This window comes from Heterocephalus glaber, unplaced genomic scaffold (assembly GCF_053883595.1).
Source record: "Heterocephalus glaber isolate CG9 unplaced genomic scaffold, H.glaber_assembly_v1.0 deba00001720, whole genome shotgun sequence".
Taxonomy (NCBI): domain Eukaryota; kingdom Metazoa; phylum Chordata; class Mammalia; order Rodentia; family Bathyergidae; genus Heterocephalus; species Heterocephalus glaber.
The window spans coordinates 11550260-11564628 of NW_028258433.1; the positions used below are offsets into that span (position 1 = coordinate 11550260).

Below are 14369 nucleotides of genomic sequence, written 5' to 3' on the forward strand. Positions count from 1 at the left end.
ATTTGGGGTTCTATATGCTTCACCTGTCTACCTGTTTATTTCTTGCTCTATATTTGAGAAATTTTCCACCATTGTTTCTGGGAACAGGTTCCTTATGCCATTTGTCATGTCTTCTGGTTTTCAGTTGTTCCTATTACTCAGATTAGTCTCCTTAGCTTCATCTAGGAGCTGCTGGACCCATTTTTTCATGTTCTCTTGTGGTCTTCAAGGTGTCTTTGAATAATTGGTCTTTGAAAGCATCATCGACTTCTAGCTTTGAAATTCTGTCCTCACATTGGTCATTTCTGCTGCCTGTACTTTCAATATAATTTTTAATCTCCTGTATCTCTAACTGAAACCTTTTAATGGGCTCCAGTTCTTTGCTACACTGGTCATTCATGTTTTGTATCATTTTGTTTAGCTCATCTAGTTTTTTATTAGTATCTTCTGAAAGGTCCTGAATCATTTTTGTTATTACATTCATTACCTGTTTAGTTATATTTTCTACATTTTAGTCATCTCACTGAGTACCTCTTTGATCTAACATCCTACATTATCTTTTTTAATAATTTGGGTGTGTGGCTTGTGCTATTCTCCCCTCAATGCCCCCTAGATTGGCTTTGGGGAAGTATTCAACAAGAATTTCATAGAGTCAACTATCTAAAGACTAATAATGCTTATGGTTATACTACTAAAGATATGGTGGATGGGAGACAGGGGAATGAAAGAAGAAAAATGTGAAACATTAAACTATAAGATATGAGAAGGAAAAAGGATGAAGCAAAGGACCCTAATGGAGTAGAGGGATGATTATCTAATTAAGTAGGGATAACAGAAAAAAATAATGAGAAATAGGTGATGAAAAGGAGAATATCATGAATAGAAATATGAGAGAAAAAGTTAAAGGAAGAGAAATTAAAAAGAAGATAGATAAAAATGAAGAAAGCAAAAAACCAAGTAAGAAAATGAGGTAGGATAAAAAAGAAGCAAGGAAAATGGATAAGGGCGAATTCCCTTACCCTTTATGAACTAGTAAAGAAAAACGGAGAGAAGGAAAAATAATACACTCATAAAACAAACAAGGAAAGGAGGAAGAAAGAAAAAGGCAAAAATATAAATTCCTCTCTTATTTTGGATGTGTGGCTTTCTTCCAGAATCTACAATTTTGGGGCAATATCCAAGTCAAGACATATCCCTCTCCCTGCTCATGCTGGTAGATAAAGAGGGCAGTCAGACCCCAGATCTATACTGGATGCAGGCACAACAGAGAGTGCCATAGTTTTTAAATCTCGTGCAACTCAGCATGAGCCTGGCCTCTGGCCCTAAGAGCTGGGTCTGTATCTTTTACCGCAAACCCATCATGGGGTCTTTTTCCAGCCTGTTATCTGATAGCCAGTTGTCTCTGGAGGATGTCCTTCACCTAGTTATTTTGGGAACATAACACTGGGAGCCACTGAATAGAGCCTTTGGGTACCAGGTTCAAACAGTCAGCCCTTCCCCAGAGTGGCTTCCCAGCAAGCACTCTCTCCAGGGGAATGGCGGACACTTGTGTTAGAGTCACTCACCAGCTGTTGCCTGTAGAAGGACACACTGGTGCCAGCTTGGTCCACTACATTGCAGCATCATGCCATGAGAAGTTTCTCATTTCAGAGGAAGTCCAGTTCACTTTTCAACATTGTGTTCTGTTTCTTCTGTACCTTTTAATACTTTTTTGGTAAGATCCTTTGTGGCTCCCAGGGAACAAAATAGTGTCTCTTTGATGCTTCTCCAAGTTATTGTTTTCCACAGTCTGGATACCAAATCTCAGAGAGATTGAGTTGTTTTCATTTACCACTGCACAATCCTTTTTCCCTTGGAATATATTCATTAAAAAATAAAAGTGTACAGGAAGATTTCCCTATGCAGATATTTATCACAAAATTATTCACAGCAATAGAAGATTGGAAACAAATGGTCAACAATTGAAGAATTATTAATGTGATCATCCATCTGATGGTATCTTATGGTCATTAAAAAAGTTTTTAAAAATTATTAAGATATGGGAATGTTCAGGATATAATATTGGTCCTACTTGTTGGAGCCAGGGACATAATTGTTCTTGGCTCAGTGATTTATTCAATAAGTCAAAAGTTAATAATACCAGAAACTAATTATACAGTCAAATTAATAATGACCAACCAGTACAAATCTACTAGATTTGCTTCCTGATCATAATGCTAAGAATTCATAAAGAAAATTGGCCATTTTCTCTTTTGCTTGCTTTTCAGATGAATGATAAAACTTCAGAACAGAAATTAGAGAAGTTCTTTATGCAAACAAGGGCCTATTCTTGCCTGTGTTTAAACATTTATTTAATTATTCAGTAAATATTTATTGAAGGCTAATTACATGCCAAACACTGTTCTTTGCACTGATACAGCAGGAGAAAAGCAACATCATTGCTCTTGTGATGCCTTTGTCCTAGTTGTTGCTGTATTCTTCTTGGTGTATGGGATATGATTGACCTGCTGGCATTATTATTTGCTCCAGGTGAGACTGAAAAGCCATGTATCCTTGAGCTGATGGATGATACACTCTATGAGGAAGTAGAGGAACTCCGCCTGGTACTTGGCACCCCACAAAGCAACTCCCCTTTTGGGGCTGCAGTTGGTGAACAAAATGAAACTCTGATAAGGATCCAAGATGATGCTGACAGTAAGAAGCCATTGCTTATGCTCACCTGTGAATTGGGAACAGAAATCTATCCGTTAAGGTTTTAGGTGGCTCAGAAATTAACAACCTCTTTCTGAAAAGGGTTCGAGAGCAATTGAAAAGATAACTAAGACATGTGGGGAACAAACTAAACTATTAAAACTGATAAAGTTGGGGTCTGGGAATGTAGGCTACTGGTAAGCACTCACCCAGCATGCATAAGGCCCTGGATTCTATTCCCAGCACAATACACATGCACACAAACAAAAACCAACTGGGCAACACATGTCTCCTTCTCCTTCCTCTCCTTCTCATTACTAACACTGAGGAAATAGAGAAGCCAGAAGTGTATCCTCCTACATGAAAGGAAGGATTAAAATGGAAGAAAAACTGTTTTCTTTGTTAAGGATTAATTTGTCTGTGTTTTTTCCACAATTTCAGAGACTGTGATCAAATTTGGAGAAACCAAATTTACCATCACAGAACCCAAAGAGCCAGGACAGTCTGTGGTTGTAAAAATTCCAGTGATGCGCCAAGGAGACACTTCTCAAGTTTCCATCGTGAGAGTCCACACAAAAGACGGCTCAGCCATCTCTGGGGAAGATTATCACCCTGTGTCAGAAGGTAGGTGGTCAGGGGCTGTCACCAAGTGGATCATGCCAACACTGTGTCCTGGGGCTGTACCCTTAAGACAAAGAGAAACATCTGCTTGAATATAAATAGACATGTTTCCTTAAATAGAAAGACAACAATTTATTTCTAGAATTTTCCTTTTTGACTCCCAGAGCTTCCTTTGTGATTCACATGTGTTAGGGCTTAGGGAAATTTTGAGTAGATATGTTAGAAGACTTTCTGTCTGGAGTGTACTTTAAACTTTCAGCTGGTTTTATTTTCATCTCTTGATTGGACATTACATAATAATTTTCCTGAAAATTTCTGTTACATTTAAAATGTGCATGATAACTGTGATGATAATCTATTTCAGTTTAGAGCAAACCTATAATCTAAACCTTTTTCATTTGTTTGTTTCCTTGCTTTTAAGATGGGAAAGCTTTTATTTTGTGAGGATAGGAGAGTAGAAAGTCATATAACTCTCAGATCTTTAATGTTCTTTAATAAAGGATGCTATGCGATTCAAATAAAACAGTGTGTAGTGTAATGATCTATATAGTTCTATTTTAAATTTATAAATGAGACTTAGTTTCAAGTTTACCTCTCAACCTCAAATACTGGGAAGGCTCAGCTGACTTTTTTTATTAGTACATATTTGCAGTACATAATGATTACATTTATCATGGGGAGTTGGTACATATACATAATTTTTTTATTTCTCCTTCCCTTCCTCTCCTGCCACCCCCCAAAGCTATAAAAATTTATGCCAATCAAGGGCAGTAAAAATGTGGTAAAGCCAGCTGTGGTGGCCCACACCTATAATACAAGCACTTCTGGACAAAAGAATTGCAAGTTAGACCCCAGTATGGGCAACTTAGAAACCCTGTCTCAAAGTAAAACAAACAAACAAAAAATAATAAAAAGGACTGGAAATATATCTCACTGTGAATGTCCCAGTTCAATCCTCAGTACTGGAAAAAATAATTGGTGAAATCCCAAGCACAGAGACCATGAGTTCTCTGAGACATATGTAGGAGCCTCTTAAGGTTGACTTTCATCTCTCTGGTCCACATTTTGGGATCATTGCATTGTCTACTTTTATGAGTAATTGGCACAAATAAATTCTCTCTCTCTCTCTCTCTCTCTCTCTCTCTCTCTCTCTCTCTCTCTGTCTATCTCTGTCTCTCCCTCCCTCTGTCTCTCTCCTCCCTCCTTCTACCCTCCCTCCTTTACTCTTTCTTGCAATTATTTACTGACAGAATAAACATAAACTTATATCAAAAAACAAGTTTATGAATTATTTGAACTTCTGCTTATCTACCTCTCATTTCCAGTGATCATTACTTCTTGACAACCATAATACTGCAGGCATTCATCTTGATGTTCTAACTCACCAGCGAAATTTAAAAAGTAACTGGTAGATGTTCCTGAATCAGTAATGAAGTTAGGAAATAGAAAATAATAACATCTTCTACAAAGAAAAGTTTATTTTCTTTACCTATATGGTAAAAAAATGATAAAACACTATAGCTTCAAACTTACCCTCAGATTATTCTGAGAAAATAAATCACATGTAATCCAAAAGAAGAAAAAGCAAAATGGATTAGCTGCTAAAATATAAAGTCTAAAATCTGTCCTTTTTAACATGAACAGATTTTACATGAAGAAAAACCCTGCTAAATATTGGTAGTAGGACCCTTAGCAAAAATTGTTTTTCTTAGAAATAAAATGATTCTGTTTGCTAAAACATAAACAAAATCACTGCTATGTAGTGAACTGACAAAAGAAGTCAGATAAAAGTGAAATAATGCTCCCAGGCATGGTGACATGCCAGTAATCCCAGTGGTTGGAGAAGCTGAGGTAGGGAATTGCAAGCTTGAAGCCAATCTGAGTGATTTAGAGAGCTCTTGTCTCAAAATAAAAACAAAAAGGATTGAGGGTGTAGTGCACTGGCTGAGTGCCCCTGCACTCCATCCCCAGTACTAGGGGTAAAGAAAAGTTAAATAATCTTAAATCACTGAGTGTCTTTTAAACATAATATTGGTGTCAATATTATGTTTAAATAAAAACTTACAATTTTTTTTGGTAAAACATGCTCTAGTTTTTCCTTTTATAGTCTAAATTGAGGTCATTCCTTTGCAAATAAGTAATAAAAATTGAGTATAAAAGTTGAAAATAATTGTGTTGAAAAGTAAAGTGACAGATTAAGACAAATATGATTTAAAAACTTGATTATCATCTACCAAGTATATAATCAGATAGAAATGATTTAAATGCTGAAATCATTTTTGACTCTTTAAAAGTTGGTTTGTATAATTCAAAGGGTTATAAAACTTTAATACTTGCTAAAGACAACCAACGAAAATGAGTGAAGAGGGCCAGGGATTTAGCTCAGTGGTTTCATTGCCTGCTGCGTAAGCGCAAGGACCTGAGTTCGATCCCCGGTACCAAAAAAAAAAAAAAAAGAAAGAAAGAAAGAAGGAAGAAAATGAGTGAAGAGAGGGAAACGCAAAGGGAAAATGGAGTGATTGGAATGTTATTGATCCAGAAAATTTATTCTTTGATGAGAAAAGCGTGTGCTATCATAACCTCCTATTATCATGCAGGAAGGCACAAAAGAACTCAAACATCTTATTTTCCAGTGAAATCCCCAGATTTTTAAGTGATAGAAATGAATTTTTTATTTCACATCACATAGACCAAACCAAATTATCTGTAATGTCACATTGCATACCTCAAATAGACATAATAAAAAGTAAAATTGTAAAGCATAATTCTAAAAATTCTAAAACATAATTTTAAATTATGAAATGATTTAAATAATTGTTAATAAAATTATAAAACATAATTTTTTAAAAAAGCAAGTTAAGTGAAAAATAATTAGCTAAACCATGAGTTCTCTCAGGGCTGGAGAAGTCTAGGGCTGACAAACACAAAGAGCACACTATGGCTCATGGGGAAAAAATGCTTTATCTAGACAGAATTAGTTTTAAAGATGTCTGGCTTACTAGCTCAACTTTAAAGAAAAAAGTTTTCTTTGTAATTGATAATTTAAAAATTGAAGTACAAAAAGATATGGTAGGAATGCATTTCTTTCCTGCTAAACTCAAAGACTTTATAATTGATTTTGAACCATAGTTACATTAGAAAGCAACATTTATTGTCTCCTCTGTTTGGAATGACTATATCTTATTTGTGTGTGTGTTTTCTTTTGATCCTGATTCTCAAAAGATACAGTAAAATCAACAAAGTTTATTTAAGTTTAGTAGTATGGGCAACTGCTTGTTCATAATTTCAGTCGAATCCAGTGATTTTTAACATTTTGAAATTTTAACATTTTTGAATTTAACATTTTGAAACAATTTAAACATTTTGAATGTTTAAGAAATAATTCTGATAAATGAATTCAATTTTTATGACAATGAAGCAAATCTTGTAGTGAGAAGGAACTAGGTAAGGAGGGTAACCACTAATACTTATTTATAATAACTTTTCTAAATTTCCAAGAACAACAACAGAGAGAAATGTTTTGAAGTATAATTTGATATTGCATTTAAAAACTCAATTTTATATCCAACTTTTCTACACATAAACATAAATACATTCACAATTATATTTCCAGTCCCATTCATATGACGTGGGTCCCATTGATTTAGAAATTCTGGGGAACAAGAGGTGAATTTGATTGTCCTCAGTATGAGAACTATTGATTGTTCTATAACTCAGCAGTTTTTTAAACAGTGAGGCAACAAATCAACTTAGTAACTTTTGTTTAGAATTTTCCTTTAGATAGAATAGAAAACAAAAAAGAAAAGAAAAGAAAAGATTATGGTCCAGCGTGGATAGTAAGAGCTAGTGATGTCTGTCAAACTTCTGCTTCCCTTTTGCACACACATGCATTTACACACAAAAACATACCGGGCACAAAGTAATATGCATTTTTCAATGTAGAGAAAAAGCTTGCCTCAACTTCTTGTATTCATATGCAAAACATTTAAATTTGTGACTTTTGCATTTGTAGAAATTGAGTTTAAGGAAGGAGAAACCCAGCACATTGTTGAAATTGAAGTAATCTTCGATGGACTAAGAGAGATGCGAGAGGCCTTCACAGTTCACCTCAAACCTGATGAAAATATGATAGCAGAGACACAGGTGAGGGTTGCAATGTGTTTATGAGTTAGTATTTTACTATGCAAATGCATGTAAGAAACCACATATGGTACAATAGAGCCTTGAGATTTCAGACAAGCTTTATACAAAAGGGTGTGCATAATCCCTCGTCACCACTGAAATAAATTTTCCTCTAATCATAACCGAGAAATTCTTCTCTTTCTGTGACAAGTTGTGTTTATAGCCACTCCAAGCCTTTTGTCACTGAGCCCCTGTCAGCCCCTTGCCTTGCTGTCAGTCAGTAGTGACTGAATTGAGGATTGAACTCCCGTTAGCATCTGCTTTGCACACAGAAGACATGTCAATTCAGCACCACAACTCATTAAAACGTGCTTTTTCACCCACAAAATCATTTACCAACTTTCAAAATTCTCACCTATTCCCCCTAGTTTGATTAAACTTTGATGTCCAAAGACTTATACCCAAAACGTTGTAGTCCTAAAACTTGTTTTCTATGCTCAATTAATTTGTATTGGATCAGCAACCAGTTTTTCCTCATGATACACATAATTTCCATAGAATTTTGGCCTTTATACTGAAAATATTTTTTTAAATTAATTTTTAAATTCATCTTAGGAATACATCAATTTAATATAAATACCTATGTAAATTTACTATCATTTTTATTATTTGTTTCATTATTAGAATGAGGTCAAATTAGGGAAATTTTTTTCTTAATTATTTTTGTCATTTTAATTACTTGGTGCTATTTCTGCTGACGGCCCCAACTTTTTCTCAAGTCATATTTATAATTCAGAAGAATAGGCCAAAATCTTTATTTAAAAAATGTTTCAGTTTCGATCACATCAAAATTAATCTTTTATCATTATTTTCATGGAGTAATATATGAAATTTGTGGATGAAAGGAATAAATTCATTAAACTCACTTCTAGTGATAAAAGCTTTTTTTAAAGAATGTATACATAATTCCTGATTTAGGGTGATTCAACTTAGAATTTTCAACTTTGCAAAGGTGTAAAAATGATATGCACTCAATGAAAAACATACTTTGCATTTTGACTTCTGTCCTTTCCAATGTCTGTGAGGGAGACAGCTGATACCCTGAGTCTCCTGTACAGCTGAGTGTTCACTAGGTTAGGTGGATGCATGGGGTGTCTCTCCATTGCAAGTCACAAAGCATCTGTGCATGTAAAGGTAGGTTTGCAAACTGTGATAGAAGTTATCAGGTGTCTGAAGATTATTTAGGAGCCACAGCAAATTGTTAGCAAGGTGTTTTTGCCACCTCGCCCCACCGATTGCCCTTCCATCCTCTTCTCCCTATGAGCTAATTGACTTTTTCATGTAATTTGTACATCACACCACGAACACAGATTTATCTACTATCATCACAATTGGAGAAAAAAAGTAGAACCCAAGTACCTTGTGGACCACTGGTCAACCTTTGAATTAGCTGCCCCAGGCTCAGGTGCTCTCCCCTGGAGCCACGAGATATGAGCAAGGTGCCAGCATCACATGCAACAAACCACACAAGACCTGTGACTCTGCAAGGACTCTGATTGTGACAATTTTTATCACAGATATTACATGGGCATCATGGATATTGTCCTGTACAAAAGAAACACCAAAACTCTAACATTTAACTAATTAGTATCTTTTTCTTTTAGATGGCCAAAGCCATTGTGTATATAGAAGAAATAAACAGCATGGCAGATGTCACTTTTCCTTCTGTTCCTCAAATTATGTCCTTGCTACTGTATGATGACACTTCCAAAGACAAGGAGGTTGCTGGACCTGTGTCTGGCTATCCTGTCATCTGCATCACAGTAAGTAGGAAATTAGAAAGATTGAGAGAAATTGTAAAGTAATGATTTAAAATAACTGTAAACTTTAATCATCAAGAAATATTGTCATAAAGAAATAAATGGAAAATTCTACAAGGTCTAAGGTTTAAAGTTTAAAAAGAAAAGATAACATTAATTAAATGAGCTCGCACTTTTCTTCCTTTGCCTAACAAAGATTTGTTAACTGATGTGTATGTTGATGTCTGAAAAATAAATAAGCCATGAACTGCGCACTCTAAAAATTTCAAAATAAGCAATAGAAAAACATAGGACTTTGTAGCTGAAAAACAAAAAGCAAGATGTGATCATTATTGTAAGAATGTTACAAATTAAGAACTAGAGCTGAGACACCATGTAGGAGGGAATTCTTAGAAGAATCAGGTAAAATTTTGATAGTTTAAGAATTAAGGGAAGATCATTCCAAAAACAAGTCATCACAACATAAGCAGCAGTCAAAGAATGAAGAGCAGAAGAAACAGCGTGTTATCATTATTTTTATAATTGTCTTCTCTTATTCTAAATTATAAGCTCTAATGAGCAAAAGCTATGACTTATTCTATATCATAATAGCCCTAGAGTAATGACCTACCTATAATAGTAGGCAATAAATACTTAGTGAATTAACCAGGCATAAATAATAATTTGGTGCCAAATTATGTAAATCTCTAAACACTGTATGAAGGATCTTGAGCTTTATTTGTTGGATAGCAAGGAGCTCTTACCCAGAAGGACAGCGTGATTACAGGGTTATGTTGAAGGGTTACTGGGGCAGTTATATGTCACTTGGCTGGGAAAAAAGGGACATGAATCAGTCAGGGGGGTTGTTATGAGAATGGATAGGAAGACACCAACTAAAGCAATATTGCAAAAGAAGGACAATCAAATTCACTTACCCACTGGACATGGAAAGAATGGAGGAAACCAGCTACTGATGACTAACTCTCCTACTGGCCCTGGCAGTGTGACCAGCCCCAAGGGAAAGGTGGACTGCAATGCCCTCACTAGGAATGGAGGAGGGGAGAAGAGAGAAATGAGGGAAAGAAGAATAGAGATAATTCAACAACTCTGGGGGTTCAAGACACAATGCTGTGGTCAACAATTTTGCATATATAGGGGCCAGGGATTTAGCTCAGTTGTTTCGAAGCCTGCCTTGCAAGCACGAGGACCCAAGTTTGATCCCCGGTACAAAAAAAAAGATAATTTTGCATATTGCATATTTCAAGTTTGAAATTAAAGCTTTGAGTTCATAAAAGCTGTCATGGATGCGATTTGAAATTTTGGAAGTTTCATGAAAATACTAAGAGAGAACATGAGGGGACCTATCTCCACATTGTTCTGTACAGCATTCCTAACATAGTTATTTGTTTTTCATAGGCATGCAACCCCAAATATTCAGACTATGACAAAACAGGCTCCATTTGTGCAAGTGAGAACATCAATGACACTTTGACCCGCTACCGATGGCTAATTAGTGCTCCCACAGGACCTGATGGCGTCACCAGCCCCATGAGAGAGGTGGACTTTGACACATTTTTTACATCGTCCAAGATGATCACCTTAGACTCCATATACTTTCAGCCTGGCTCCCGGGTGCAGTGCGCAGCCCGTGCTGTAAACACCAATGGCAACGAAGGCCTGGAGCTGATGAGCTCTATCGTAACCATTGGCAGAGAGGAAGGTAAAGGCATTGCTTGAGGCTCACCGAGATACCGAGGAATATGACAGATGTCTAACTTCTGGTTATTCTTTTAAATATACCATGTGCCCCATAATATACTGAAAAGTAAACTATTTTTACAGATATATTCATTAGAAAACAGTTATTCATTCTACATTTTGTTAGCACCTACAGTATGCCAGGCTCAGCACCTTATACCAGCAACATGAAAAATAAGGCCAGAACTCCATCACCAAGGAGTCCTTAGGAAAGGTGATGACAGACACACACTTGAGTCTGGATAAGACACTGAAAGATGACAAGGGAACAATTAGTTCTGCCCTGGGTGTATCAGGAAAGCTCATCACTGAGTGATGCTTAGGTTGAATTTGGAAAACATGACCAGTGACTATTGGAAGCATGGAAGAACTCAGAATGTATTGAGAATGACAGAGACATGGGGAGCTTATGAGAGGAAGAGGAGGAAGAATCGGTAGAGAAAGGGTGGAAGGCAAGGGTCTGGTATGAACATGCAAGGAGCACAACTGGTTGTCAGACAAGCAGGAGTTTGTGGGAGCAGGAGGGGAAGGACAGTTCAGGGGGAGTGGTGTGTGCACTGCTCTTACCTTGTAACTGCAAGGGAGGCTACAGCCAAGGATGCACTGGGGGTGGGAAGTAGGATATGGCTAGACACACAATGGGAAGACAGGAAATCTACTTTATCAACTAATTCTTCACTTGTACAAGAATGGGGTGAGGGTGGGGTTCTGCATCTTGAACCTAGAAATGTGGACTCAAGAATCCCAGGCAAGTACTCTACCACTGAGCACATCCACAGCTCAAACAATTGGGCCTTTAAAAAGATTATATGTATATGTTTTTATTTCTAGCATTCCTCTTTGCAAACAGCATTCAGAAGTACATTTAGGACCTGAGATGTAGCTCAGGGCTTGAGATGTGCTATAGTACTTACCTGGCATGAACCAAGGCCCTGCATGCAATCTCCAGCACTGGAGAAAAAAACTACATTGTTCATTTTTATTAATAAGTAATTTATATTTTACAACTAATCAAATATATTATTCTAACATTAAATTACTTCATTGAACTATGCTTTTTTTCTTTTGTTTTTCAATCATTTTTTACTATATCCGTTCACATTATATATTAAAGTGATTTTGTGAAATGACCTGAAATGACCAGCACATATTAAATCATATTAAACAATAACTGTCTTTTTTCCAATTTTCTTTTTCAGTACTGGGAATTGAACCCAGGGCCTTCATAATGAGCAATATCCTCCAGGCTTTTTTTTGTTTTGTCTTACACTTTTTATTTTTCAGACAGGGTCTTGCTAAATGTTTTAATTGCACAAGGCTTGAATTTACAACCTCCTTACAGAAGTGTGCCATGACATCCATCAAACATTCTTAAATCTCTAAAATGCTAAGAGGCTTCTAGAATGTGAACTGCAATGACCCCCTGCCATGGTCTTCTGCTTCCTTATGATACACTTTCTAAACCATGCCTTAGTCCACAAGGAATTTTAAAGTATATAGGGGCTGGGGATTTAGCTTAGTGGTTCTGCAGCGTGCCTTGCAAGCGCAAGGTCCTGAATTCAATTCCCAGCACCAAAAATAAATAAATAAATAAATAAATAAAGTATATAGAACTAGAATGATTGTAGCACCAATTTTTAAATATTCTTTTGGTGTCACCTGTTACCTTCTTTTGCTTAAATGTGTCCATTTTCTTTGAGGTCTCTGTCAGCCCCGAGTGCCCGGGGTAGTGGGTGCCGAGCCATTCTCAGCTAAATTACGCTACACAGGCCCACGGGACCCAGAATACCCAAACTTCATCAAGCTCACTGTCATCATGCCACACATAGATGGTAAGTGACGGGGGTAAGCAAGTCCATAGAAAAGTTTAGGACCCTAAATTACGAAGTCTAATACATGCTCAGTTTACAACTTGAGCACCATGTCTCTCTACTTATTTCAATTCTTTCTGCCTTCTTTCTACCCACTTTTGAAAAGTCTGACCACGTAAGCATTCACAAAAACTAAGTAAGTCTAACATGTGCCCAGACTCAGTAAGACAAACTTGGTGATTGTGCTTCCCCGTAGGCATGCTTCCTGTCATCTCCACCAGGGAACTCTCCAACTTTGAGCTGACCCTCAGCCCTGATGGCACAAGGGTGGGAAACCACAAGTGCTCCAACCTTCTGGATTATACGGAAGTGAAGACCCACCATGGCTTCTTGACTGATGCTACAAAAAATCCAGAGGTCATTGGAGAAATGTATCCTTACCAGTACAGTGCACCTCTCAGAGGCTCCAGCACCTTACGCTTCTACCGGAACCTGAACCTGGAGGCCTGTCTGTGGGAGTTTGTCAGCTACTATGACATGTCAGAGCTCCTGGCTGACTGTGGGGGCACCATTGGGACGGATGGACAGGTATGAATTTTTAACTTCTCAGTTTCAGTCACTGGATAAACCAAGGGGTCTGTTCTGTAATAGGTTTTTTATTAAATCTCAACTCAAATCTTAGGTATGTAGATTATTAGTCACAAGAGGACCAGACAATTGGCATGAATGGTATAATCTATGGTAATGATCCATGTCAATTACTGGAACAATGTATCAAAATATGTGTATTTTAAATAATGGGTCAGGTAGCGTTATCTTTTATCAAAAGGATAGCACATAATCATTGCCTGAGACGCTGAACCTACTCTGACATCTAAAAATTCAAATACTGATTTATCTCCAAAGTATACATTATTATTTGTTGTTTACATGCTCAGGTACCAGTGATATTGTACCAAACCACCTAAAATGAGGATTGATTCTCTATTATAACCCCAGTGAAGTATTGTCAAAGTATATCGGGTATAATTTGAAATGGTAATGAATGAGTATTTGAACTACAAGCAATGCTCTGTCTTATTTGGACACAACAAAAAGTTATAAAAGTAGGTTTATGTATTAAAGTAGTGAATGGTATATAGATTATATCATATCTTCAAGACTTTGGTCATGGAGGGAGGCAAAATGGTAGAGCAGTGAGTGCCAGCAACAGCTTCTCCAAGACAAAATGCTCAGAGTCTGTGTCCTGAGAGGGCACACACAACCAGGAGGGAACTGACAGAGGAGAAGAAGAAAATAGGATCCATTACTACAGAAGAAATAGCTCACCAATGCAGATGGAGACCACACCATAGCGGGTAGGCAGCGAAAACAATTTTGCAGTACACTGTGAAAGACAGGACTTGGATCAGAAATATTTTATGTAATTGGAGACAGCAGTGAGAACAGGAGACATTGCTTCCCAAATGTCAACTTCCCCAGAGTTCTCCCAGAGTCAACAACTGGTGAGTGAGGGGGAACAGAGTCCCCACACACAGAGCAAAGCGGGCAGGGATCTTCATCTTATTTCAGAAAGCACAGGGAGCTT

At 36.9% G+C, this 14369-nt stretch overlaps 1 protein-coding gene across 1 annotated transcript in view; it reads left to right on the forward strand.

Annotated features, from left to right (window-relative positions):
• Frem2 (FRAS1 related extracellular matrix 2) overlaps positions 1 to 14369 on the forward strand; it is a 214113-nt gene that overhangs the window by 161239 nt on the left and 38505 nt on the right. The window contains exons 10-16 of the mRNA XM_004874055.3: positions 2509 to 2673; positions 3112 to 3294; positions 7304 to 7434; positions 9078 to 9236; positions 10629 to 10932; positions 12671 to 12802; positions 13038 to 13369. Of these exons, the coding sequence (XP_004874112.2) occupies positions 2509 to 2673; positions 3112 to 3294; positions 7304 to 7434; positions 9078 to 9236; positions 10629 to 10932; positions 12671 to 12802; positions 13038 to 13369 (1406 nt within the window). The remainder of the gene's footprint in view (positions 1 to 2508; positions 2674 to 3111; positions 3295 to 7303; positions 7435 to 9077; positions 9237 to 10628; positions 10933 to 12670; positions 12803 to 13037; positions 13370 to 14369) is intronic.